At 50.7% G+C, this 26,019-nt stretch overlaps 2 protein-coding genes and 1 non-coding gene across 3 annotated transcripts; 1 reads left to right on the top strand and 2 right to left on the bottom strand.

The window, feature by feature from the left end:
• Positions 1-1,608: 1,608 nt before the first annotated feature.
• On the bottom strand, positions 1,609-13,200 carry KDELR3 (KDEL endoplasmic reticulum protein retention receptor 3). Its single transcript, XM_029079184.1, has 5 exons — positions 12,679-13,200; positions 7,164-7,264; positions 3,435-3,593; positions 2,876-3,128; positions 1,609-2,587 (listed from the first exon to the last, which is right to left on the bottom strand). The coding sequence occupies exons 1-5, from the start codon at positions 12,767-12,769 to the stop codon at positions 2,547-2,549; spliced, it is 645 nt and encodes a 214-aa protein (XP_028935017.1). The 5' UTR covers positions 12,770-13,200; the 3' UTR covers positions 1,609-2,546.
• A 1,040-nt stretch (positions 13,201-14,240) lies between these two features.
• Positions 14,241-14,378, bottom strand: LOC114816809. The gene has a single exon (XR_003764616.1). It is a non-coding gene; the product is annotated as a small nucleolar RNA SNORA7 (small nucleolar RNA).
• A 9,119-nt stretch (positions 14,379-23,497) lies between these two features.
• LOC114816463 (neurofilament light polypeptide-like) lies at positions 23,498-25,947 on the top strand. The gene is made up of 3 exons (XM_029078680.1): positions 23,498-23,550; positions 25,360-25,387; positions 25,680-25,947. Exons 1-3 carry the CDS (start codon positions 23,498-23,500, stop codon positions 25,884-25,886), a joined length of 288 nt encoding a protein of 95 aa, XP_028934513.1. The 3' UTR covers positions 25,887-25,947.
• Positions 25,948-26,019: the final 72 nt, after the last annotated feature.

Raw genomic sequence — 26,019 nt, 5'->3', positions numbered from 1 at the left:
AGACTGCCTAGGGTGCATTAGTTTTCTGGTGCTGTATTCCTGGGTTTCTGGGATTGTTTCCCCCAAATCCTGTTGTGCTCATCTTTTCCAGGTAGGTAGCGTTTAGGGAAAGGCTAGTAAAGACTGGAGCGTTAGCATCTAATTCAATATATTGTCTCCTCTTCCCCCCCCCCGCCCCCCACCCCGCTTCCCTTTCCTTCATACAAAGGTAGGTGGGTATTTTCCCCATTGCAGTAAACATGTTGTCTGTTCTAATGTGACTTCGTTTGGCAGATGGGTCCAGGAACAAGAACTCCTGGAAACAACTCCCTACCTTTACATTCCGATCACAAGGCAGGAGTCAGACCTGCACATTGACTCCCTAACGCAGACACCTCTCCCACGATTCAGTGAGAGGGTTTGTTCAATTTTCCTTATGCCACTTGCTGTTTTGGAGATTGTCACTAACAATGTAGATTAAAGTGGGAGGCTCCGAAATGGATTCAGCAGCTTGGAGAGGGCTTGTCTACAGAGAGGGGTCTCTTTGGGGGGCTTTGTTTTGTTTTTAAGATTCTCGAGGGAGAGGAAAGGGGAGGAGGTATCTGAGGGGTTTAAAAAGGCATAGTTAAAGGTATGTGCAGCATGCAGGTAGGTTGCTAGCATAGCTGAAATGCCACAAGCACGAGTGCTGTTTCAAATCCATACTCTTCTCCGGGGAACCTCTTAGGTTTAGGGTTTTTTGGTTCTTTTTTCCTCCTATTGTCAAAGTGTTAGGCTCTGGGGATGTAGGATTGAGAAGTACTGTGGCAAAAAGTTTGTCCTGTGCTTTTTGCTTGGTGTCTTCAAACCGAGGCCCAAAGGAGCTTTTACATCCTACGACCAGCCAGTCTGTCATGGAGACGTTCCTTTGCCTCCCATGTAAGCAGATGCTGAAAACATTCATCTGCATTTCAGCCAGAGGGGTGCCACCAAGGGGGATGCCCACCCTGTTTATTATAGCTTCTGCAAGCTGCTGTTTCCAAGAAGCAAGCAGAATTTGGGCAAACGAGGCAGCATTTGATCAGCCCATGTTTTTCCCGCATTGATTGAGGAACTCTGCAAATATAAAGTTAGACGAATAACCAGTCCCCTAAAGTGCTGACATAATGCAATCAAAGTCATCGAGTGCCCCTCCTGTAGCTCTTTACTGCTTGTCAGAGACTTGGTCCCTCAACTTGTGTTTTGGCTTTTTTTTTCTGTCTCCATTCAAAATGTGGCACCAGCAGCTCCCCGCTTCAGAATTCCAGCAGGAAGGTCCCCATTGGGAAAACATCGGCATCAGTATGTGCTTTGTTCAGTCATTTTGAAGGGGGAGGGGATTAACCATGGGGATCTGAATTGCTGCTTCTCCCAATCCCTCGTTATCTCTAGGTTGGTGGCTTGCTTGGGATCGGTGGTCTGCCTGGGTGACCTTGCTGGTCCCTGAACCCATTCCTGGTACAGTACAATTCGGAATTGAAAGTCAGATGTGTGGCATTCAGGCACAGGATACTAAGAACTGTGTTACTCTTAGTTTGTAAATTGTCCTTTTGATACCATATTGTTTTCTTTTGTAGGTATAAATAAAAAAAAACACTGTTGACAATAAAATTGAGTCAGGTCTTTATTTCACCAGTTCCCCCTTCCCCCTTCCCTTGGTCCGGAGGCCAGAGAAGTGCTTGCAGCTTCTTCTAGTTTTCATTTTCTTTAGTATTAGGAGGAGAGGGTTTGGGAATAGATATTAGAGATTATAGGTTATTTCGAGCATCAATAGCCTGCAAACTGGTAGTTCATTCAATAGTATTTATTGAGCGCTTACTATGTGCAGAGCACTGTACTAAGCGCTTGGAATGTACAGATGGGTAACAGTCCCTGCCCTTTGACGGGCTTACAGTCTAATGGGGGGAGACGGACAGACAAGAACAATAGCAATAAGTGTGGGTGGGGTGACTGAAACGTATGAGTCGGGTTGGCTGTAAAATCACATTCATAGACACTAATTAATCTTTGGTCCAAAGTGATGGCAACTCAGTTGTGGGGCTTTTTTTCCTTTTAGAGTAGCAGCCCCAGAAAGCAGTGCACTTGGTATTGTTGGCCAACTCAGCAAGAGAGTGGTTGGGGGAAAAGCAGAGTCAAACTTGAGGGTTAAATATGCCAAAGGGAAAACCAGGGCCTTCTCTGTGACGCAGCAAGGCAGGGCGGAATAATTTTAAGGGAGGAATCGACTAACTGTGGCCTCTGCTACTGGACAGGAATAGAAGGCTTAAAGCTTTCAGGGTGGTTTCATCCAGCCTGAAGAAAGGGGGAAACAACCTCCCGCGTGAACAGCCATTAAGGAAGATGTTCCAATACTCCTTAGCTGAAGGCACGTTGTCTTCATTGCAGTAATGGAAGCCCATTGGTTAGGGAGCCCAGCACTCATCAGGATAGATGACTGTCCCTCAGCTGCCCGAGTCAAGCTATTCATAGTAAGGACAAGGGAAGGAAACTTTTGAAATCCCTGTATCTACTTCTGCTTAAGGTTTGGGCTCCCAGTTCTCTTGAGGTTCTCAGACCGGCATCGGAAGGCTTAACTTCTTTCCTTTCAGGACTGCAGGAGCAAAGAAAGAATGGAGGTTGAAGGCACAATTTGCTATTTAGAATTATTCAGAATAATTAGGGAGTCTTCATGGTTTTGCAGCAGTGGGGTGAGTGGAGAGTTATACCAATATCTGAAAATCGGCTAGTTGGTGGCTGGCCCTGCCTTAAGGATCCTACCTGTACGTCAGCTATAGGAGTGACCGAACGCTGACTTTGTAATCACCTCCTCTACCCAAGATTCTCGGTTAGTTCATCACCCCGTCCTCTGCATCTTGCCTGCCCCATTCCAGACACCTACCTTTGGTGACGTACAAGTAGAAGAAGTCACAGTAGAAGATGGTTTGGACCACCCCGGACACCACTGCAATTTGGTCGTAGAAGTTTTCGGTGTGATAGCGCCAGATCCAGTTGGCCAGGTAGAGTGCCCGATAGAGGCCAAGGAAGAAAAGGTAATGCGTAGTGATGGTCTCCGCCTCTCCTGTCTTGCTGATCATGAACAGCTGTGGCAGAATCGCCACGGACTCCAGGTAAATGGAGAAGGTCCAGAGGATCTGGGTCCAAAGGAAAACGGGTCAGAGGAAGCACTTGGAGGTCAAGAGGAACCCGTGACAGAGTGAGGGCAGCTGCCTTTGGCATTCATTGGCATCTCTGACATTAAAAATTTCGTTACAACCTTCTATATAGGCTGCAGTGCTGTCCCTTTCTGCTGGGAATCACCTGGGGATAGAGGATCTAGCCTTGGAAGGCACACCTCCCGCTGCCAAAAAAAAAGTTGGGGTGGCTGCCCAAAGGCTTTCTCTGCAAGCAGGTGGGGCCTCCCCTCTCCCTCCCCCTCCCTCCTTCATTCCTCCCCTTACCTCCAGTGGAGTGAAACTGTAATTCTCGAGGAAGGAGAGGCCAGTGATGGGCACCAAGAGGAATTCCAGGCGAAAGGTATCGTTTTCACTATCAAAAGTTTTTCGAAACTTCCCATAGATCATGTATACGGTGAGATAAGCGCACAGCAGGAAAATGACCTGTGGGGTTGGGGAAGGGCATCAGAAAGATCCGGGAGCGTGGTTGTTGCTTTATCGATCCATTTGATTGTTGCCCCTATCTGCATTCAGGGTTGTGCGGTGAATCAGATCTGACTAAAGAGTCAGCTGGGGGCGAGCCACACACCGTGGGCGGACAGAGCACGCGGGTTCAGCTTTAATGGGTTCTCTCTCCCAGCTGTGCTTTCCGGACAGATGCTGTGACGGCTGAATCTAATGGTCACTGCAGTTGAGGGAGGGCGCATTCTAAGGGATAGATTATTCTAGTTGGCACAAAAAATCCTAGGGCTGCGATTCCTGTTCGATTCGATACAGTGAGGCTCAAACCCCGGCTCCTCTGAAGTCCCCATTTTCCCTTACAGGTGGGCCCCACCTCACCCCCCATAACCCCCAAAAGTTCCATTTATGGTGTTAGACCATCGCTGGTTTTTCTCTTATAGTTGTACGGTTCTGGCCTCAGCACAGCACACCAACCTGGGACAAAGAAATGAAGACAGCCTTGCTTCGTTAATCTAACCTTGCCTTGCTCTCCCGACAACTTGGGATCCCTGACCTCCCATGAGGCTCCTGGCTTTCACAGAATCTGTCTCAGCGGCAGTGACCCGACCTGGAACCCCCAATCTGCAAAAGGTAGGCTCCCGGCTGAATTGATACCAGGGGTAATAACTAATAATAATGGTGGTTAAGTGCTTATTATGTGCCAAGCTCAGGGAAAGATATAATCAAAGCAGATACAGTCTTTCTCCTACCCGGAGCTCATGGTCTAAGGCAGAGGGAGAACAGGTACAGGTATTTAATCCCCCTTTGAAGGAAACTGAAGCAGAGAGACTGGCCCGAGAGCACCACTGCAAGCTTCGGGTAGAGCCGGATTTCGAACCCAGGCTTCCTGACTCCCAGTTCTGTGCTCTTTCCAGCAGGTTACGCTGCTTAACTTCATCAGAACATTGGACTGCCACTGTTAAATAGGCAACCCTATTGTAGAACCTCTTTGACTTGATATAAATATACTAATGTAGCTCTATCGCTCACCTAGAAGTTTAATGAGCACTTTATTCTGACTAATTTTGGTAAAAGTAGAGAATCTGATCTTGGCTCAGGAACCAATCCCCTATTTTTGCATCGTTCCTGTAAGAAAATAGTTCCAATTTACATTGTGATTTAAGATGCAGTGTTCAGGAACCAATTGGTCATAAATCTGAGAACTGCCTGTATTTGACATTTTCCACAAGGATGTTGAATTTATATAGTGCCTTCCATCCAAAATTCTCAAAGCACTTGCACTTCCCTCCCATTCACTTATTGGAAAACTTAAGCACAGAGCAGGTTATTTGGGAGGGAAACGATGGCTGAGACTAGATTCCAGATAAATCACATGGCCTTCCCTTATGACTCACTTTAGTTGTGTAGACAAATCCAGTGGTAGTGTTTGAATGGTAGAAGAGTAACAAAGCCAAAGAGATTTTAGTGCAACTTGGTGGGGACAAGGGGTGGAGCCAGATGACCTAAAGGTCACTCACTAGTCTTTTCCACCACGTTGCACATCAGATTAATCAATCGATGGTATTTATTAAGTGCTTATTGTTTGCAGAGCACTCTAAGTGCTTAGGGCTGATGCAAAATTATCAGATCTTTCAGTCTAGAGGGGAGAGACAGACACTAATATAAATAAATCATTTACATTAATGATGTCATCTAATGCTGATGAAAAAGGCCACCTCTTTACCCTTTACCTGACTGGGACTGGATGCACCCTGGCTCACCCTTTTAAGTTATGGATTGCCCCCACATCTTTTTAGCCCTTGGGAAGCTCATCGGCTCTCCTGGCTTCAATGGCCACCTCTACAGAGACACTTCTAAATTTACCTCACCAACCCTGACCCCTCTCCTCCTCTGCACTCTTGTATCTCCTGCTTTTGTCACCTCAAACTCAATATGTCCCAAACTGAACTCCTTATTTTTCCTCACCTAACTATCCCATCACCGTGGACAATACCATCATTCTTCCCATCTCTCAAGCCCACATCCTTATATAACGCTTGACTGCTCCCCGCCTTTTCTGTCCCATAATCAGTCACCAAATCCTCTCTTCATAATGTCTGTAGGGTGTAAACTCATTATGGGCAGGGAACGTGTCTGCTAATTCTGTGGTACTGTCCTCTCCAACAGGTTTAATACAGTGCTCTGCACACAGTAAGTGCTCAATAAATACCACTGATTGATGAACAAAATCAATCCCATGCACTCCATCAAAAGTGCCATCATGCTGGTTCAATAACTGGGGCAGATTTCCCTGACTCCAGCTTCTCCCCTCTTCCGTCCATACTTCACTCTCCTGTTCAGATCACTTTTCTAAAACTTTGTTCTGTTCACTTCTCCCTGGGCCTCAGAAAACTCCAGTGGTTACCCATTCCTCTCTGCATCATGCAGAAACTCCTCACCATTAGTTTTGAGGCAGTCATCTCCGACCCCACCTTCTCGTTCCACCTCCACCGCTACACCCCACTTCACATAATTCATTCCTCTCAAGCCAACCTACTCATTGTCTGCCCTGTGTCTCTTGCCAACAACATCTTGCTCATGCCTGGAACTCTTCCTTCACACCTGACAGACCACTGCGCTTCCCATGTTCAGAGCCCTTTTGAAAGCACATCTCCTTCCAGGAAGCCCTCCCTGATTAGTATCTATCCCATTTCCCCTACTACTGCTACTTCGGCCCCTCTGTGTCACCTACGCAACTTGTGTACCCACACACCCTTGTGGCACTTAGGCACATAGCTTTATACTCTGTTGCTTCCCCTTACCTGTAATTTATTTTAGTGTCTGCCTCTCCAACTGGATTGTAAACTTTTTGATGGCAGAGTTCATAACTACTGTACACTCCCAAGTGCTTGGTACGCTGTTTAGCACTCATCTATTTATTTAGGATCTGGTCTGACCACGGCTAAGATGTGTTTATGATTCTGCTCTGGTTGACCGTTAAATTTATTGTAAATAGTTTGTATCTGTCTTGCCCCTTTAAATGTTAGCTCCTTTGGGTGCAGGGAATATGCCTCATGCGTCTGTTGTATTTTGCCAGTGGCTACTAAGGCCACTGAAGGCCTGGCTCTGGTGAGAGAGGCCACACCCTGCCTGAAAGACAATGCTCCTTTCTGGCCAATTTAGGAGTAGTATTAGTAGATTTCACCAAAAGGAAGGGCTCCAGATCTAAAACTGGATTGGAAGATGGGCCATAACATAAACTGTGTACTTGTTTGGGATGAAGAGAAATAGTCCTTGATATGGATAAGCCATTGTGGGAAACGGCGAACTATTGGAAAGACTGCCCTTTTGCAAAACACCACCTAACCCAACAGGTAGCCCAGAGACCATCAATCGTCCCATCTGTAAAATGGATCAGACAGACCTAACCTTTAAGTCAGATGGGATGATTAGAATGCTTTAAAATTCCTAAGATAAGGGATCCAGACTTACCTACTGTTTCTCAGAGGTAAAGACTGAGTTTTGGCGCACATGTGCACACACATACACACACACACAGCTAATTCCCCTCACCTTCATCACAGTGTTGTAAAGAGAAACAAAATTGGTGAAAAGATCAAGGTAGCGGGTTGTGAAGACAAGAGCAAACAGGATCTGGCTCTTCCCGGAAATACCTGCATCCCAGGAGAAGAGGGAAGAGTTAAAAGGTCAACTTTCCAGCACACCACATTTCTCTCTCCCAGCCCAGTCCCACCACTGACCAGCTGAAAGAGGAACTGAGAGGTTCCCTCAACCTCCCTCTGGATTTTCTTCTCTCCATCCGAGGAGCAAAGTCTATTCTGGGGGTTTTGCCTAGGGCTGAGTGCAAGGGAATTTAGGTTTCTCACCCCTGCCTTGTTCCCCTTGATTTTGCTGAATGTATTTCTTCCCAGATTCTACTTCCTGGTTACATATAGTATGGGCCCTTTATTGTAACAAATTTTTTGGGTTAAGGATTATGTTTCCTGTTCTGACTCCTCCCTCTTGCCCTAACCCAGCTAAGAGGAATATTTTTAAAAATGGTATTTAAGCCCTTACTAGGTACCAGGTACTGTACTAAGCACTGAGGTAGATACAAGCTAATCAGGTTGGACACAGTCCCTGTCCTACGTGGGGCTCAAAGTCTTAATCCCCATTTTACAGATGAGGTATCTGAGGTGCAGAGGAGTTAAGTGATTTGGCCAACATCACACAACAGACAAGTAGCGGAGCCAGGATTAGAACACAGGTCCTCTGACTCCCAGGCCTGGGCTCTTTCCATGCTGCTTCTCTATCCCTCTGAACATTCAGAGCAAATCTGGACTTGACATTGGCCTTAGGGCAGACCCCATCTGCCAGGGCCTCTTCAGTCCAGGATGAGACGGGGTTGAGGGCAAAGAGACCAGCTCAAAACAAGTGTTCTCCAGGGTAGGGGTGAAGGGCCCCATCATCACAAACATTTATTGACCATTTACTCTGGGGAGAGCAGGACACTAGGTGCTTAGGAATGAACAATAGTGAACCTGATCCCTGCCCTCAAGAAGCTTATGGTCTAGGTGGGGAGACAGGCACTAAAGTCTATTATTCATTCAATTCATTCAATCTTATTTATTGGGCGCTTATTGTGTGCAGAGCAAGTATAAGCATTTGGAAAGTACAATTCATCAATAGAGACACTCCCTGCCCACACTGGACAAGAGGGAGGACCCAGTAGAACATAAAGATATGTATATAAGTGAACATGCCTGCTAATTCTGTTGTACTCTTCCAAGCACGTAGTAGTACAGTGTTCTGCACATACTATGCGCTCTATAAATACCACTGATTGATGGATGGATTGATTGCTATGGGGTTGTGTGAGTGCCCATGTGGTTGGGAAGCATTGTGGCCTAGTGGATAAAGCATGGGTGTCAAAGGACCTGGGATCTAATCCCAGCTCCACCACTTGTCTGCTGCATGACCTTGGGCAAGTCACTTCACTTCTCTATGCAGTTATTTCATCTTTAAAATGAGGATTAAGACTGTGAGCCCCATGTGGGATATGGTCTGTGTCCAACTTGATTAACTTGTGTCTACCCCAGCACTTTATACAGTGTCTGGCACATAGTAAACACTTAAATATCAGTAAAAATGGGCTGGAGGGGCAGAAGAGGGGAATATGTTGAGGAGATGAGAGAATAATCAAGCAAGTCTTCCTGGAAAGGAAGTAATTTCAAAAAGGGCCTTGAAGATGGAAAGAGCTGGGATCTGCTGGATGTGAAGGGTGAGGGAGTCTAAGTTGGTCTTCGGCAGGGGATGAAATTGAAGCTCGGTGAGTAGGCTGGCTTGAGATGAGAGGTGTGTGCGAGCTGGGGCATAGTGGGAGAGGAGTGAAAGTAAGTAATGGGAGAGAGCTGACTGAATGCCTTAAGAAGTCACAGTCAGAAATTTCCATCGGATTCAGAGAAGAATGGGCAACCACTGGAGATTTGTGAGCGGTAGGGAAAAGTGTACAGAGCAGTGTTTTCAGAAAAATGATCTGGCAGTACAAGGAAGTATGGACTGCAGAAGGGGGAAAGTGGAGGCAGGGGGGTTCTGCAACAAAACTGCTGTTCAGTCAGCACGTGGCAAATGGATGGTGGCAGTTTGGGTGCAGAGAAAGGGTGAATTCTGCAAATGTTATGAAAGAACTGCCAACAGGAATTGGGTGACTGAATATGAAGTTTTAAAGAGGGAGGGGGGAGTCAAGGATAATGCCATGGTTTAGGCTTGAGATGGGGAGGATGGTGGTGGTGTCCATAGTGATGGAAAAGTTAGGTGGAGAGGATTTGGGAGGCAAGATGTGGGGTTCAGTTTTGGACTTGTGGAGTTTAGGGGGTGGGCAGGACAATCCAAGTAAAGATGTCCTGCAGACAGCCAGAGATGTGAGACTGCAGAGGAGGAGGGAGATTGAGGCTTATGGCATTTTGGGGGCACCTTGGGTGTGTAGAGAACTGTACTGTATGCTTGGAAATATTTAATCGAGGCACACCCCACCCTTGATCTTACATTCAATGGGGTAGGTGAGCAGGCCCAAATTGCCATGTCTTCCCTTGATTAATAAAGGACAGAGATACCAATGACAAAATAAAGGACTCCATTGATAAACTGATATCCACGAGGGCTCCAAGGAAATGGAGGGGCTTATGAAATGCTTCTTGGTGGGGGGGGACTATAGGTGGACTTTAAAGGTGGGGAGTAATGTGGTTTGGTGCATTTGAGAGGGTAGGGAACTCTCTTTGGAGGAAAGGGGAGAGCGATGGGGCAGGGAAGGGAGCTGGATAGAGTTGGAGCTGATGATGGACACGGCCTCTCTTGATGTAGAAGTGTTTCTGGACCATCCCATTGGTGAGCACACTTGCTTCACGATATAATGGATATAGCATGAGCCTGGGAATCAGAAGGTCATAGGTTCTAATGCCAGCTCTGCCCCTTGTCTGCTGTGTGACCCTGGGCGAATCACTTTACTCCTCTGGGCCTCAGTTCCCTCAACTGTAAAATGGGGAATGAGACTGTGAACCCCACGTGAAACAATGACCGGAACGTAGTAAGCGCTTAACACACACCACAATTATTATTATCATTATTTCCCGCAAGCAGAGCGCTGTACTGAGCATTTAACAAGGTCAACCTCTGTTTAAGGCTCATTCATCACCATGAGGGAGGGGGGAAGGATTCTTCCCACCCTGGTGGGGAAGCAAGGTGGAAGTGTGGTTGTTCCCACCCAATATCATGTGCAAACATCTCTCTTTGCTCTGTGCTGTCTTGACCGGAAAGGGACATTCTAAATGGGAGTGACCCAGTCCTGCCATCAGCGGAACTGCTTCACCTGACTCCCCTCCTGCTTCAAGACCCGTTGGCACATTCTGATCGTCAGTCCCGTGAAGTGTTCCAGCTTCCAGTGGGGTGAGTGGATGCTGAATTCTCTGAATTGATGAGGTGTAGTGGGTCCCCAGGAGTAGCTGGAAGTCTGTCTCCCACTCTAGATTGCAAGCTCCTTGTGGGCAGGGAATGTCTGTTATACTGTACTCAGCACTCTGCACACAGTAAGTGCTCAATAAATATGAGTGAATGAATGAATGAAAACGTGTAGACAGACTCAGCTATTTTTCAGAGGGGTCTTGGGTTTCTCCCCACTGCTACCTGGCAGCCCCCAGCAGACCCCATTCACCCTCCTCGGTTACCCCTGTGTCAGAGAAGGTCTAAGGTAGAGTTCTCCCTCCGAGTTGCAGTATTCACTGTTATCATTATTATACTTGTTAATCACTTACTATGAGCCAAGCACTGTACTAAGCACTGGGGTTGATATGAGATAATCAGGTCCCACATGGGGTTCACAGTCTAAGTAGGAGAGATTCGGAGTTAATCCCCATTTTACAGATGAGGAAACTGAGGTACAGAGAATAATAATAATGTTGGTATTTGTTAAGCCGAGCACTGTTCTAAGTGCTGGGGTAGATACAGGGTAATCAGATTGTCCCACGTGAGGCTCACAGTTAATCCCCATTTTCAGATAAGGTAACTGAGGCACAGAGAAGTTAAGTGACTTGCCCACAGTCACACAGCTGACAAGTGGCAGCGAAGCGACTTGCCCAAAGTCACCAGGCAGACAAGTGGTGGAGCTGATATTAGAACCCAGATCCTCTGACTCCCAAGCTTGTGCTCTCTCCACTAGGCCAGCAGCTTTTAGAGTGGCTCCCAGGGTGTGGACATTGCCTGGGCACAGAAGCCCATGGAGTAGGAGGGGTCTGGGAAAGAGAACTGATGGGCACTCGTGAGCTTTAGCCAGCAAAATTTTGTGGGGAGGCTCCAGGAGGGGGAGGGGCTCCAGGCAGGGGGAGAAAAGTTGCTCCCTGAGCTCAGGGAAGAAGCAGAAATATTCACTCCCCCTTCCTCCTCACCGTGCCCCCCCCCCCCCCCACCACTCTGCCCTGCCACATCCTTAAAAAGCTGAAAGACTGCCTGCTGTCCATCTCTGGCAGTAGCAACCTCCACCACGGGCTTTCTTTTTTTCCCAATAGTATCTGTTAAGCGCTTACTATGAGCCAGGCACTGTTCTAAGCGCAGGTGTAAGTACAAAGACCCAGACTGTAAGCTCATTGTGGGCAGGGATTGTCACTCTTTACTGTTGCATTGCACTTTCCCAAGCGCTTAGTACAGTGCCCTGCACATTGTATGAAATTAATAAATACGACAGAATGAATGAACACAAGATAATAAGGTTGGGCACGGTCCCTGTAATAATGTTGGTATTTGTTAAGTGCTTACCATGTGCAGAGCACTGTTCTAAGCGCTGGGGTAAATACAGGGGAATCGGGTTGTCCCACGTGGGGCTCACAGTCTTAATCCCCATTTTACAGATGAGGGAACTGAGGCACAGAGAAGTTAAATGACTTGCCCACAGTCACATAGCTGACAAGTGGCAGAGCTGGGATTCGAACTCATGAGCCCTGACTCCAAAGCCTGTGCTCTTTCCACTGCGCCACGCTGCTTCTCCTGTGTCACATGGTGTTCCCAATCTGAATCCCCATTTTACAGATGAGGTAACTGAGGCCCACGGAAGGGAAGTGACTTGCCCAAGGTCACAGAGCAGACAAGGGGCGGGGCCTGGATTAGAACCCCAGGTCTTTCTGACTCCCAGGCCCGGGCTCTAGCCACTAGGCCACACTGCTTCTCTTTCCTTGCCACATCACACCCTCCCCTCCACCCCTCCCTTCTTCCTTCCCCGCCCACCTCCTTCCCCAGGCACCCACCCGGCCCTCCAGCCGTGGGTGGGGGACAAAGAGGGGCTGTCTGCTCTGGGTGGGAGAGGCGAAGAGGGTCGAGGGGAGGTACACGAAGGAGGAAGGAAGAACCAGGCTCCCTTCTGGGGGTGGTGGTGGTGGTAAGAGTTTAGAGGGTCCTGGAGTCCTCTTTGGGGTTGGGCTGAAGGGCGGGGGGAGAGAGTCCTCCTTCCTACGACCCTGGGGTCCGGCCCGTCTGTCTCCATCCTTCCTCGGGCCCCAGCCCAAACTTCCCAGAGGGGCAGGGGGCCGGGGAGGGGGTCTCTCACCTGTGCAGCACTTGGACCTCCAAATCTTGAGCAGAAGCAGGATCATGGCCAGCAAGTGGGAGACGTCCCCCAGGATCCGAAAGACGTTCATGTCTGCGGGGAAGGGGCCGGGGGGGCTCTCCCTCCCTCCCTGAGCCTGCCCTTCGGTGGGGCTTCCTGTGGGAGGTGGCCGAGACGGGCCCCCTTCCCTTCCCTCCGCCCGGTTCCGTTGACCACTTGCCCCAGGGACGGACACTTTCCTCCTCCTCCTCTTGGGGAAAGTTTCTCTCCCCGCTTCCGGGCTCCGGCCTCCTCCTCTCGCTGCAGCTGTTGCAGCCGCTGCAGCCCTTGCACCTCGGGGCCTCCCTGGCCCAACTCCTGCAGCCTCCCCTGGCCCCGAGGCCCAGCGATGCCCCCTGCACACACCTCCCCGCTGCCGGAGCCCGATCTGGGCGTGCCCACACACACCCACACCCTCACACAGACACACACACACACACCGAGGTGACGTGGCCACTCCGAGCCCTGGGCGTGGGGGGCGGCCAAAGCCCCCTCCCCGCCCATCTTCTCCCCCTCTCCCCGTCTCAAGTTACAGCGGGACTGGTCTTAAAGGGGAAAAAGCCCATTTCGGGGCTGGGACCCAGGAGAGAAAGTGGGAAGGGGCTTGGAGAGGGCGGGGAGAAAGAGGGAAAAGGGAAGGCGGACGCTTCCAGAGTTAGGGAAAAAAAAAAAAGCATGTCAGGACCTGGAAGTTTTTCCCAGGAACACTCCAGCCTAGTTGGCGAAAATCGGGGAGGTCCAGAGGGCTCGGGGATGGCCGGGTTCTCCCCTTCCTCCCTCCTCAGTTTGGTGGTGGGCCAGGACCGAGGGGAAGATAGTCAATCTCGATAAGAATTGTGCTGTGTTGTGAAACGCTTACTACGGGCCAACCAAGCCCTGTGCTAAGCGCTGGAGTAGGTGCAATACAAATCTGATCGGAAGCAGGCCCTGTCCCACATGCTGCTCAAGTCTAAGGGGGGAAAGGTGCGGTAACATCACCAATGATATTTGTCGAGCACTTACTGTGTCCAAAGCACTGTGTTATGCACCTGGGAGAGTACAGTGTAACAGAGCGGTAGACACGTTCCCTGCTCACAGCGAGTTTACAGTCTCTAGGGGAGAGTAGCCAGGACCTCGGCCTGTGCCAGTGCTTGACTGCTGGAAGTCAGCCACCCCTTTCTGTCTCTGTCCCCTCCCTGGGGACACAAACCCATCCTTTCCTCCGACAGCCCTCCCCATCTCCCTCATCCACACAGATTTTCTGGCCAGCTCAGACCCTTTCTCAGTTTCGTGCCTCTCTCCCTCCGTTAGACCCTTTACTGTTGTCTTAGGCTGTCGAGTCGTGTCCGACCCATAGCGACACCATGGACACATCTCTCCCGGAAAGCCCCGCTATCCATCTGCAATCCTTCTGGTAGGGGTTCCATAGAGTTTTCTTGGTAAAAATACAAAAGTGGTTTACCATCGCCTCCTTCCACGTGGTAAACGAGTCTCTGCCTTCGACTTTGTCCCATACCGCTGATGCCCAGCACAGGTGAGTTTTGACCTGTAGCTGATGGCCTTCCACTCGCTAGCCACTGCCCAAGCTAGGAATGGAATGGGTAAGCCTCTGCTTGACTCTCCCTCCGGTAGTTGAGACTGGCAGAGTACTGGAAACCCTTCAGGTGCGACTCCGAGAGGAGGTTAGATCCTTTACACACAGGTAAAAGAATCAGCGTGGAGAAACAGCGTGGCTCAGTGGAAAGAGCACGGGCTTTGGAGTCAGAGGTCATGGGTTTGAATCCTGGCTCGGCCACTTGTCACCTGGGTGACTTTGGGCAAGTCACTTAACTTCTCGGTGCCTCAGTTACCTCATCTGTAAAATGGGGATTAAGACTGTGAGCCCCACGTGGGGCAACCTGATTCCCCTGTGTCTATCCCAGCGCTTAGAACAGTGCTCGGCACATAGTAAGCGCTTAACAAATACCAACATTAGGTATTTGTTTCCTCTTTCCCCCACTCAGTGGATCCCTTCTCCCTGCTTCCCCTTCTCTCTCAGCCTCTCAAACACTGTCCATCACACCAGTCCAGCCTATCCTCAGCTCATGTGTGTACACACACACACACGCATGTGTATTCACCACTGAACATTGTTTTATTTGTTCTGACTCCACAGCTTGTGAACATTTCCATTGGTCTCCCCCATGAGAATTTAGACTCCTTGTGGGTAGACTCCTTGTATTTCTGTTGGACTTCCCAAATGCTTAGTAGGGAGAAGCATTATCGTGTTGTGGATAGAGCGTAGGCCTGGGAGTCAGAAGGTCATGGGTTCTAATGCCGACTCTGCCACTTGTCTGCCTGTGTGACCTTGGACAAGTCACTTCACTTCTCTGTGGCTCAGTTACCCCATCTAATAATAATAATAATAATGTTGGTATTTGTTAAGCGCTTACTATGTGCCGAGCACTGTTCTAAGCGCTGGGGTAGACATTGGGGAATCAGGTTGTCCCACGTGGGGCTCACAGTCTTAATCCCCATTTTACAGATGAGGGAACTGAGGCACAGAGAAGTTAAGTGACTTGCCCACAGTCACACAGCCGACAAGTGGCAGAGCTGGGATTTGAACTCATGAGCCCTGACTCCAAAGCTCGTGCTCTTTCCACTGAGCCACGCTGCTTCTCTAAAATAGAAAACTAGGGAGTGAGGCTGTGAGTCCCAGGTAGACAGGGACTGTGTCCAATGTGATTTGCTTGTTTCCACCCCTTACTAGAGTGCCTGGCACATAGCAAGTGCTTAACTAATACCACATTTTAAAAATTATTATTACTATAGTACAGTGCATTCAACTCAGGAGTTCAATAAATACCATCCCCATTAATCACTACTTCAAATATGAAGATATATATATGTGTGTGTGTATAAATCTTCTGGGATGGAGATGTGTCAATCAATCAATGGTATTTATTGAGCACTTAATATGTGCAGACTACTGTACTAATCACTTGGGAGAATACAGTACAACAGAATTAGCAGGCACATTTCCCTGCCCATAACAAGCTTACAGTCTAAAGGAACTGCCTATCTTCCCTCTGTAACCCATTTCAATAGTTTCCATTCCTGACAGATGCAAAGTTTTCCTGTTTCCCAGCCAAACTCCCCTGTTGCAATCTCAGCCCATTTCTTCCTGTTTTGACCCCTGGGGTCACGGAGACAAACTTAGAGAAAAACCTTCCTACTCTTGAAGATGCTTATTCAGTTCCCCCTCAGCCTTCTCCTCTCCAGGCCATATAACCTCTAATCCTTTTCCCATTCCTCTCACAAGAAGCATCCACTACATCTTTTTTGTCATCTCTGACCCTGTCCAGCTTCTCCGCATCCTGGGCACAGTCGTCATTCGTTCATTCAATCGTATTTAGTGAGCGCTTACTGTGTGCAGAGCACTGTACCAAGCGCTTGGAAAGTACAATTCAGCAATAAATAGAGACAACCTCTGCCCCCGCTGGGCTTACAGTCTAGAAGGTGGGAAGACAGACATCAAAACAAGCAAACAGTCCTCTGATGAGGGCGTGACCTGGGCAGGGAAAGCAGGAGGGTCTCTCTAAGGTCAAGGGCTGAAGAGCCAGGCTCATGAAGGCTTTTAAAATTGCACCACGTTGCTGACTTACCTTCAGCTTGTGGGCCACCATGACCCCCAGATCTTTTCCTACCCAGTCCGACTCATATAATGGTGGCACCCGAGGTGAGGCTACTCCGTAAGGAGTAACAGGTTGATCCTTGTAGCCCAGGGGCCAGGCGGGGAGGCGGCTGAACCCTCAAGCCCCGACACCGGAGAAGAGACGTGGCTGGCAGCAGACCACCCGCCCCCGTGCTGGTGAGCCTGGAGAGGAGACATCCAAACCTGGAGCATCTCAAAAAGGAGCCCGGGAAGTGAAATGATAACAATTAAAAATAACCCTCCTCACCCTCTTCTCCCCCTTCCCTGCCACAAAAGAGGCTTGAAAAGCCGCACGACAGGTGTCTCCCTGCGTCCCAAAATAATCCAAGACACCGCCACCGTCTCTGTTCGCGCTGCACACTCTCCATGCTGGGGGTTTCCACGGCAACCACAAGCCATGTCGCCAGGGTGACAAGGAGAAAGAGGAGACAGAATTTGGCAATAAAAACGGGGAGAGATTATTGTTCCGATATAGCTATATATTCATGGATGTGTTTGTGTGAGTGAGTGAGTGTGTGTTTGTGTGAGTTTATTTCTATGGAGAGATGAAGAGTCAGGGAACACGAGGGAGAGTTTGACAGTTTGGAGAAGTTAGGGATGATGATGATGGATAAGCAGCGTGGCCTAGTGGAAAAAGCACGGACTTGGGAATCAGGGGATCTGGGTTCTAATCCCTGCGCTGCCAATTGCTTGCTGTGTGACCCTGGGCAAGACACTTAATTTTTCTGTGCCTCAGTCCCCTCAACTGTAAAATGAGAATGAAACACCTGTTCTCCCTCCTACTTGGACTGTGAGACCCATGTGGGACAAGGATCATGTCCACCCTGATTAACTTGAATCCACCCCAGGGATTAGAACAAGTTTGACCCATAGGAAGCGCTTAACATATAGTAATAATAATGTTTTCCTGTCCAACAGCTGTGCTCTCGGTGTCTTCTCTACAGCAGGGCCGAGAGCCTGGGCAGAGCGGGGACCACTGTCCCTTTCCTTACTACGTACCTGGGTTCTAATCTCGGCTCCACCACTCGTCTGCTATGTGACCTTGGGCAAGTTACTTCACTTCTCTCTGTAACCTCAACTGTAAAAAGGTGATTAAGACTATGAGTCCCATGTGGGACAGAAAATGTGTCCAACCTGACAGCCTTATATCTACCACAGTGGTTATTACACATAGTAAGCACTTAACGAATATCATTATTATTATTGTTATTATTATATTATTGCTTCTGGGTTCTCAAGGGCAAAGAGAAGTTGTCATCTTCCCCATCCTGGGGCAGGACGTCCGGTCTCAACACCCCTGAGTCGAGCCTCATTTCCCTCGACACCCCCGCATCTTCTTCAGGAGCTCCATTCCAGATCGTGTTCCCAACCCCTACCCAAGTATTTAGCCTGTGGCGGCTGCCCCCCCTTGCCCTTCCCTTGGCACAGCCCTGGGGGCTATTCCGGGGGCAAGAACCCTTCTCCCCATCATGGGGCTATTTCTGTTCCCCCGCCTCCACTCACTGCAGTCAGGTCACAGAGCTTCTCATTACGTTGTCGCCCTCAATCTCATGGCAGTGGGGTACAGGAACAAGAAGAATTGTTCTCCCCATTTTACAGTTGGGGAAACTGAGGCTCATAGATAGGAAATTACTTACCCCTGGACCAAGCAGGGTCAGATTAATTTCATTCATTCAATCGTATTTATTGAGTGCTTAGCTTACTGTGTGCAGAGCACTTGGAAAGTACAATTCGGTAACGGATAGAGACAATCCCTACCCAACAACGAGCTCACAGTCAGATCTAGTGCTGTATAATCCAGTGCTGATTTCCATTGCTCTCCTTCAAGCTGCTCTGAGTTTGGAGACTTTGACTCTACTCTTCCTCCCCCCTCCATTGCCTCCTCCTCCTCTTCCTCCGCCACCCTGCTTCCCCTGACATCCTATTGGCTGGTTCCTACTCGGGACAGAGATTTGAACTCAGAGTCCATCAAGTTTGCAGGTAATCCCTCTTGGGAGCGGCCCAGAGCTGATCTATTCTCAGCCCTGTTTCTCCCACCCTGGAGGAATTTTGGGAAAAATAAATACATTTTGCTTTCTGCTTTTCCTCACCAGCTCATCCCAGGAGCCCAGAGTTTTTTATCCTTTCTCATTCATCTTCCTTCCTCCTGGACAGCGGAAAAGGGGGCCTCCCTCCCTTGCTTCTCCTGGACAGTCGATACGTTGGCCTCCCTCCGTCCCTACTCCTGGACATTCAATAAGTGGGCATCCCCAGCTCCTCTTGCACAGCTGACAGGTGAGCCTTCCTCCCTCCCTCCTCCTGGACGGCCAGTAGGTGGGTCTCCCCCTTCTCCTGCAAGGCCAAAAGGTAGGCTTCCCTCCTCCTGAACAGCCAGTAGGTAGGCCTCCTTCCCTCTCTCCTCCTGGACGAGCAGTAGGTGGGCCTCCCCCACTCCTTCTGCACGGACAATAGATGGGCCTCCCTCCCTCTTTCAGGACAACCAGTAAATAGGCCTCCCTCCCTCCTCCTGGATGATCGATAGGTGGACCTCCCTCCCTCCCTCCTCCTCCTGGATGGCTAGTAGGTGGGCTTCCCCCCACCACCCTCCTGGATGACACCTGTAGATGGGTGCGGGCCTGAGGTGGACAACTGTCTAGAAAAGAGAGACTCTTTCCCCACCACCTGTCTGTCCATGACACCTGTTCTAGAGAACTCTCCCTCCCCATCCCGTCTCTCCTCCCTTTCTACTCTCCTCTCCCTTGCTCTCCTCCTTTTCCTCCTCTTCTCCCTTCCCTTCTCCTCTTCTCCCTCATCGGGCTACCCCCCAAGCATGGCCATTAGCCCTGATGGCTACGGGGACTGGTGAGGCAGCCCTCCTCTTCTCTCCTCCGGGGTAGACAGAAGTGATTCCTGTCATTCCAAATAGAGGCTAACTCACCCTGTCCCGCCCTTGCACACACACAGATGCACAGGTTCCCCTCCCTGCCGCCCATGGCCTGGTTTTGGATCCTGGAGGGTCCGGGTGGGTTCATGGGGAGAAGGCAAAGGGGGAACAGTGCCTGAGGAGGAAGCCTGAAGGTTCTGGCCTCCAGCCTCCGATCTGCAACCTCTGGCCTCCTCATCCCCTGGACTGAGCAGAAGAGGCCCCGGGAGCCACTAGGAGGGTTTCGGGGGGACACAGAGTCCCGTCTTGCCCACCCCCCACCCTCCCTCTACTCCCCCTCGCCACTCCCACCCCCTGCCCCCCACCGCAGGAGCAGCAGCAGGAAAGGTTGGCGGAGGGGGGCTATTTTGGGAGCGTCTCCCTAGCAACAGCTGCCACCGCCGTCTGTGGCGGTTTTTCTATAGGTGCTAAAATATTCCACCCTGGTGACTACACGGAGTTGCGGGGTGGGGGGGCACCAGGAGGGGTGGGGGTAGTGGAATGTGGGGAGAGGGTCCCCGGTGTCCTCCCACAGGTCCTGTGGCCCCCATGTTGGCAGGCTCCAGTGCCTTCCTGAGCAGTGAGTTTGGCTTCCTGAGAAGGAAGGACGGTGCTGTGCCTTCTGGCCTTGGAGCGGTGGGGCCGTGGTGAGTCTGGGGGCTCTGGAGGAGGGGAGGAGTCAGGCTGGAAGATCCCACTGGAAGGTCTTGGATGGGTGGGGCCCCCTGGTGACTCTGTGTGGGCAGACTAGGCATGGGGCATTTTGGGATGAAGGGTGGGGGTGCATCAGAGAGAGCACCAGCTCAATTCCACCCAGGGGGCTTCTCTCAAGGTCCTGGGAGAACAGAGGAGGATGGGGATGAGGTCCTGGGGAGAATTATTTCCCACACTCCTTTTCCTCCTTTCACTTGCTAGTTGGAGGGACCCAGTCCCTCTCTGCTATCTGTGAAGCAGGGGATTCCAGTTCCGCTCCTAGGTCTGCTCAAGGGCCTGGTGGTCAACAGGGAAGCCCAGAGGTCAGGTTGCTGGTTCTGTTCTTGGGTCTCCTCTAGGACCTGGTGGCCATCAGGGAAGGCCAGGGATCAAAATGCCAGTTCTGATCATGGCTCTGCTCTAGAGCCTGGTGGTCAGCAGGGAAGCCCAGGGGTCAGGATGCTGGTTCTGTTCTTGGGTCTGCTTTAGGGCCTGGTGGTCAAGAGGAAGCCTGGGGTGAAGGTGCCAGTTCTGTTCCTGTGGCTGCTCTAGGAGGTGGTGGTCATTAGGAAAGGCCAGGGATCAGGATGTTAGTTCCGTTCCTGGGTCTATTCTAATAATAATAATAATAATGTTGGTATTTGTCAAGCGCTTACAATGTGCCGAGCACTGTTCTAAGCGCTGGGGTAGACATAGGGGAATCAGGTTGTCCCACGTGGGGCTCACAGTCTTAATCCCCATTTTACAGATGAGGGAACTGAGGCACAGAGAAGTTAAGTGACTTGCCCACAGTCACACAGCCGACAAGTGGCAGAGCTGGGATTCGAACTCATGAGCCCTGACTCCAAAGCCCGTGCTCTTTCCACTGAGCCACGCTGCTTCTCTCGCTGCTGCTTCTATTCTAGGGCCTAGTGGTCAGCCAGGAAGCCCAGGGGTCAAGATGCCAGTTCTATTCTTGGGTCTTCTCTAGACCTTGGTGGTCAGCAGGGAAAACCAAGGGTCAGGATGCCAGTTCTGTTCCTAGGTCTGCTCTAGGGCCTGGTGGTCAGCAGGAGAGCCCAGAGGTGAAGATGCCAGGCCCAGGGCTGGCAATGAGGTTATTGAAATGCAGATGTTTCCCAAAGATGGCAACCACCACTCTGCCCCCAGGGCCCTGGGGAGGAGGAAGATTATAGGGCCTCTGGGGAAAGAAGACTGGCTGAGGCCGGGGGTTCTTACCCTTCCTCTCTCCTTGCACTGGGCACCCCCTGAGCTCAGCACAAAGCTGGTCACGTCCCTCCTGAGCTGACCCAACAATAGAGGCTCCCATTGGCCTTCTCTGCCCTCCTTTATCTCTGCCTTGACCACACAGAACCTTAAACCCCGGTCTGCTGCTGTTCTTGCTGAGACCCTGCCCGCTCCACCCTCCTGTTCTTGGCCCCGTTACTGTGGTGATCAGCCTTGCTGGAGAACCGGGCCTCGAGATTGCTCAGAGCACCAGTAGGCCCTTTCTGCTCCCTGGCTTCTAACTCCCTGGACCCCTGCTCTCCAGATCCCTTCTCCTTAGATTCCAGCTTTCTGGATCCCTGCTCCTCAGATCCTTGATCCCCAAATCCCTCCTAAGGGGGTCCCTACTTCCCGCTTGCTTCCTTGGTCCCTGATTCTTTGCTATGGTGCTCCCTACTCCCCAGTTCCCTGTTCCCCAGTTGCTCCCTAATTCCCTGCTCCCCACTTCCCTGCTTCAGAGCTCCCTGCCACAGCAATGTCCCCAGGGAAGCCAGGGATACCTGTGGCCACCTCTCTTCCTGCTCCTTCCCACCTTCCTTCACCTGCCTTAGCTTCGGGGTCACCCAGCAGTGAGAGGGCACAACCGCAGAAACCCTGCAGGGGGAGAGAAGTGACTCCAGGACTGGTCAGAAGACCAAGCCCTGCCCTTTCACCCCAGAGGCACTAGGGTCTGCCGGTCAGCAGGGAAGACCAGAGATCGGGGTGCCAGTGCTGTTCCTGGGTCCGCTCTAGAGTCTGAGGGTCGGGGGGAAGGCCAGGATGCTGGTGCTGTTCCTGGGTCTACTAAATGTTCCTCATTGGTTGATCTGGGCTCCCCCTTCCCCTTAGTCTTCCCATCTGTAGGCTGGGCCATCATGGGGTACAGACCTGCAGAGTCTTTTTGCTGGAAGATAGGGCTGCCCACACCCACCTCCTCCCTTCCCCACCAGCCTCAGAGCTTTCCACCAGCCTCTGCAAAGTCTGTAGAGAAGAAAACTTCAAGGCAGTCCTTGGCAATGTGGGCCAATCAAACAGTGGTACTTATTGAGCCCTTACTGTGTGCAGAACACTACTAGTGTTAGAGCAAGGGCCTGGGAGTCAGAAGGACCTGGGTTCTAATCCTGCTCTGCCATTCATCTGCAGTGTGAACTTGGGCAAGTCACTTAACTTCTCTGAGCCTCAGTTCCTTCATCTGTAAAATGGGGATTAATACTGGGAGCCCCATGAGGGGCATGGACTGTGTTCCACCTGATTATCTTGTATCTATCCCAGCGCTTAGTATGGTGCCTGGCATATAGTAAATGCATAAAAAAATACCATTAAAAAAAGGCTGGGAGAGTGCAATACAATGGAGTACATAGACACTCTCTCTGCCCACAAGGAGCTTACAGACTAGAAGGGGAGACGGACATTAAAACAAATTACAGATTCATATGTACATAAGTCCTCTGGAGCTGGGCTTGGGATAAATATCAAAGAGATCAACTATCATAGGCAATGCAGGAAGTAAGTGAATAGGAGAAGTGAGAACTTAATCAGGGAAGGCTTCTCAGAGGAGATGTGATTTTAGAAGGGCTTTGAAGGGAGTGCAAGGGAGTGGTAGTCTGTCATATATGCAGGGGATGGGAATTCCAGGCCACAGGAAGGATGTGGGCAAGAGGTCCATGACGAGATAGATGAGACTGAAGGACAGAGAGTAGGTTGGCATTAGAAGTGTGCGGGCTAGGTTGTAGATCAGCCAGGTAAGATAGGAGGGGGGTGAGCTGATTGAGTGCCTTAAAGCTGTTGCTGATGAGTTCCTGTTTAATGCGGAGTTGGATGGGCAGCTATTGTAAGTTTTTGAGGAGTGGGCAGATGTGGACTGAATGGTTTTGTAGAAAAATGAGCTGGGCAGGAAAATGTGGACTGGAGAGGGGAGAGACAGGAGGCAGGGAGGTCAGCGAATCCACTCTGTGTCATGGGCACCAGGGAGCGCTGATCGGGGGGGTGGGGGGACCGCCTTATCGAATTGGAGCCCGGGCCAGCAGAGCTGGGACAGGAGGGCGGGCAGGAGCGGGGCCAGGGGTGAGTATCAGGGTCAGGGGAGGGGGCAGCACTCACTTGCCTGCTGTTGCCGCCTCCACCAATCCCACTGCCCCTTGGCCCGTAGCCCCTGAACCACCCTGGCTCAGGCCAGGGAGAAGCAGCGAGGGTGGCCCGGCTAGCCTCCTGCCTAGGGACCCCTATTCAAGCAAAGCCCCAGCAAGGGCCTGGCTGACCTGGGCATGATGGAACCTGCAGTGGGGGCAGCTGCTGCTGATGAAGAGAAGGGAGAAGACCAGTAATAATAATAATAACAACAATATTGTTAATACTGTTACTAATAATAAAATGCATGTGACCTAGTGGATAGAGCAGTGGCCTGGAAGTCGAAAAGACCTGGGTCTTAATCCCGGCTCTGCTACTTGTCTGTTGTGTGACCTTGGCCAAGTCGCTTAACTCTCTGTGTCTCAGTTTCCTCATCTGTAAAATGGGGATTAAGACTCTGAACACTATGTGGGACAGGGAATGTGTCCGACCCGATTATCTTGTATCTACCCCAGCGCTTAGTACAATGCCTGGCTCATAGTAAACTCTTAACAAATACCACTATTATCGTTATTATTATTAATAATAATGACGATGGTCGTTGATTTTAGAAGGGCTTTTAAGTGTCAAGCACTTACTATGTGTCAAACACTGGGGTAAATGCAATGCAATCCGATCCTGCAGGTCCCTCCCTCTTACGATCTAAAGGAAAGGGAGAAAGGGTTATTTGAAGAGGAGGAGGAGGAAGAAAAAGTGGTCCAGGGTGAGGAGCAAAAGGAGGAGAAGGAGCTGGATCGAGTAGGAACAAACTATATTGTATTTACTGATTTTTATTTCTTTGTTTATGGTATTTACTCTTTCATTCATTCAATCGTATTTATTGAACGCTTACTGTGTTCAGAGCACTGAACTAAGCGCCTGGAAAGTACAATTAAGCAGTAAAGGAAAAAATCCCAGCCCACGATGGGCTTTAAACACTATGTGTCAAACACTGTTCTGCATACTGGGTGAGGTACAAATTAATCCCGCATGGGGCTGGGAACTAAGTAGAAAAGTTTAGTGCTCAGTAAATACCACTGATTGATGAAAAGGAAGAGGAGGAGGAGGGAGGAGGAGGAAGCTCGTACGCCTTCCCTCCGAAAGGGTCCCCCCACCTCCTGCCTCTCCAGCCACAGACAGGAGTCCCGCGTTAGGGAAATCGGGTGATGGGCCAGAGCCCTGAAAATCGTCCCGGTCCTGTCTGACCACGGTGTCCTCAACCTGACCCTGCAGTCCCCTTGGCTGGCCTTGGGATTTGTACCTGGAGGGTCGGTCAGGGAGTGTGTCTGGGGGCTGGTCTTGCCCCAGAAGTGGTTGCACACAGGGGGAGAGATTGGGTGGGAGGGGGGTGAGGGGGACCGACAGGACCCTGGGGTAGCTTTTCAAGTCAGCAAAAGGCTTAATGTCCCTGCAGGGGTCATCTCCTCAGTTTCAGCAGGGACCCCAGCAACGAGGCAGAAGAATTAATAACAATGATAATAACAGTATTTGCTAAGCTTCTATGAGCCAAGCCCTGTTCTAAGCTCTGTGATGGACTGAAGCTTCTCAGGTTGGACCCAGTCCCTGTCTCACGCGGGGCTCCGGTTCTGCAGACGAGGGAACTGAGGCGCAGAGAAATGAAGCGACTTGCCCGAGGTCACCCAGCAGACAAGTGGCAGAGTGGGGGTTAGAACTCAGGTCCTTCTGCCTCCCAGCCCCGTGCTCTATCCACTACGCCACACTGCTTCCCAGAACTTGGTCTTTGGGAGCCCAAGGCGTCCTCCAGGACCCCCGGGGAGCCGAGGGGAGGGGAAGCTCTGGGAGTGGATCCCAGAGGGAGCTTCGGGGTCGGAGGGATCCCGGCCGGTTCCCAGGGCCGGAGTTGTCCCTGGGCCGCTTCGCAACGCTGCAGCCGCAGTGGACGCGCCCTGTGGCTCTCATTCACACGTGAGGATGAGCTAAAGTAGCGGGAGAGCTGTCGGCTTCGGCCAGAGTTGGCGCTTCTTAGCTACAGACCACCCTTCGGCTGTCAAGGGAGGGGGAGGACAGGGAAGGAAGGGAAGGAGGAGGAGGAGGAGGGCAAGACGAGAGAGAGAAAGAGGAAAAAACAGAGAGAGAGAGGAGAAAGAGAAAGAGAGGGAGAAAGAGAGAGAGGAGAAAACAGAGAAGGAAGGAGAGAGGGAGAAAGAGAGAGGAGAAAACAGAAGGAAGGAGAGAGGGAGAAAGAGAGAGGAGAAAACAGAGAGAGAGAGGGAGAAAGAGAGAGGAGAAGAGAGGAGAAAGAGAGAGAGGGAGAAAGAGAGAGGGAGAAAGAGAGAGCAGAAAGAGAAGGGGGGGAGAAAGAAGAGGAGAAAACAGAGAAAGGGGGAGAAAACAGAGAGAGGGAGAGAGACCCGCGAGACACAGGCAGAGACAGAGAGACGCAGAAGAGACGGGATCGGGCAGAGGCGCAAAGACGGAAGAAAAAGAGAACCGGACAGAGACACAAAGGCAGGTAGAGCCAAAGAGACAGGCAGAGGAGTGGGATTCGGGAGCGCACAGCAAGACAGAGACAGGGAGGCAGAGAGATAGGTGGAGGCAGAGAGAGACTTAGAGGCGTCAGGGGGTTGGGGAGACGAGGCATCCAAACTGAGAGGAGGGAAGAGGGAGGGAGGGAGAGTGACAGGGAGCAGAAACGAGGGGGGGGGGAGGTGGAAAGGAAAAA

This window comes from Ornithorhynchus anatinus, chromosome 14 (genome assembly GCF_004115215.2).
Source record: "Ornithorhynchus anatinus isolate Pmale09 chromosome 14, mOrnAna1.pri.v4, whole genome shotgun sequence".
In the NCBI taxonomy this organism is placed as follows: Eukaryota; Metazoa; Chordata; class Mammalia; order Monotremata; family Ornithorhynchidae; genus Ornithorhynchus; species Ornithorhynchus anatinus.
The sequence above is the reverse complement of the archived record's forward strand: the minus strand, read 5'-3'. Positions and strand labels throughout refer to the sequence as shown.

Bases quoted from the DNA above. Each gene is read 5' to 3' on its own strand.
- KDELR3 (XM_029079184.1), bottom strand. From the start codon at position 12,769: ATGAACGTCTTTCGGATCCTGGGGGACGTCTCCCACTTGCTGGCCATG. The intron at 7,265-12,678 runs GTGAGAGACCCC...CCTGGGATGCAG, and splicing joins GAGGTCCAAGTGCTGCACAG to GTATTTCCGGGAAGAGCCAG. The intron at 3,594-7,163 runs GTGAGGGGAATT...CCAACCCCACAG, and splicing joins TTTACAACACTGTGATGAAG to GTCATTTTCCTGCTGTGCGC.
- LOC114816463 (XM_029078680.1), top strand. From the start codon at position 23,498: ATGGAACCTGCAGTGGGGGCAGCTGCTGCTGATGAAGAGAAGGGAGAA. The intron at 23,551-25,359 runs GTAATAATAATA...AGGGAGGGGGAG, and splicing joins GAAGAGAAGGGAGAAGACCA to GACAGGGAAGGAAGGGAAGG. The intron at 25,388-25,679 runs GAGGAGGGCAAG...AAACAGAGAAAG, and splicing joins AGGAAGGGAAGGAGGAGGAG to GGGGAGAAAACAGAGAGAGG.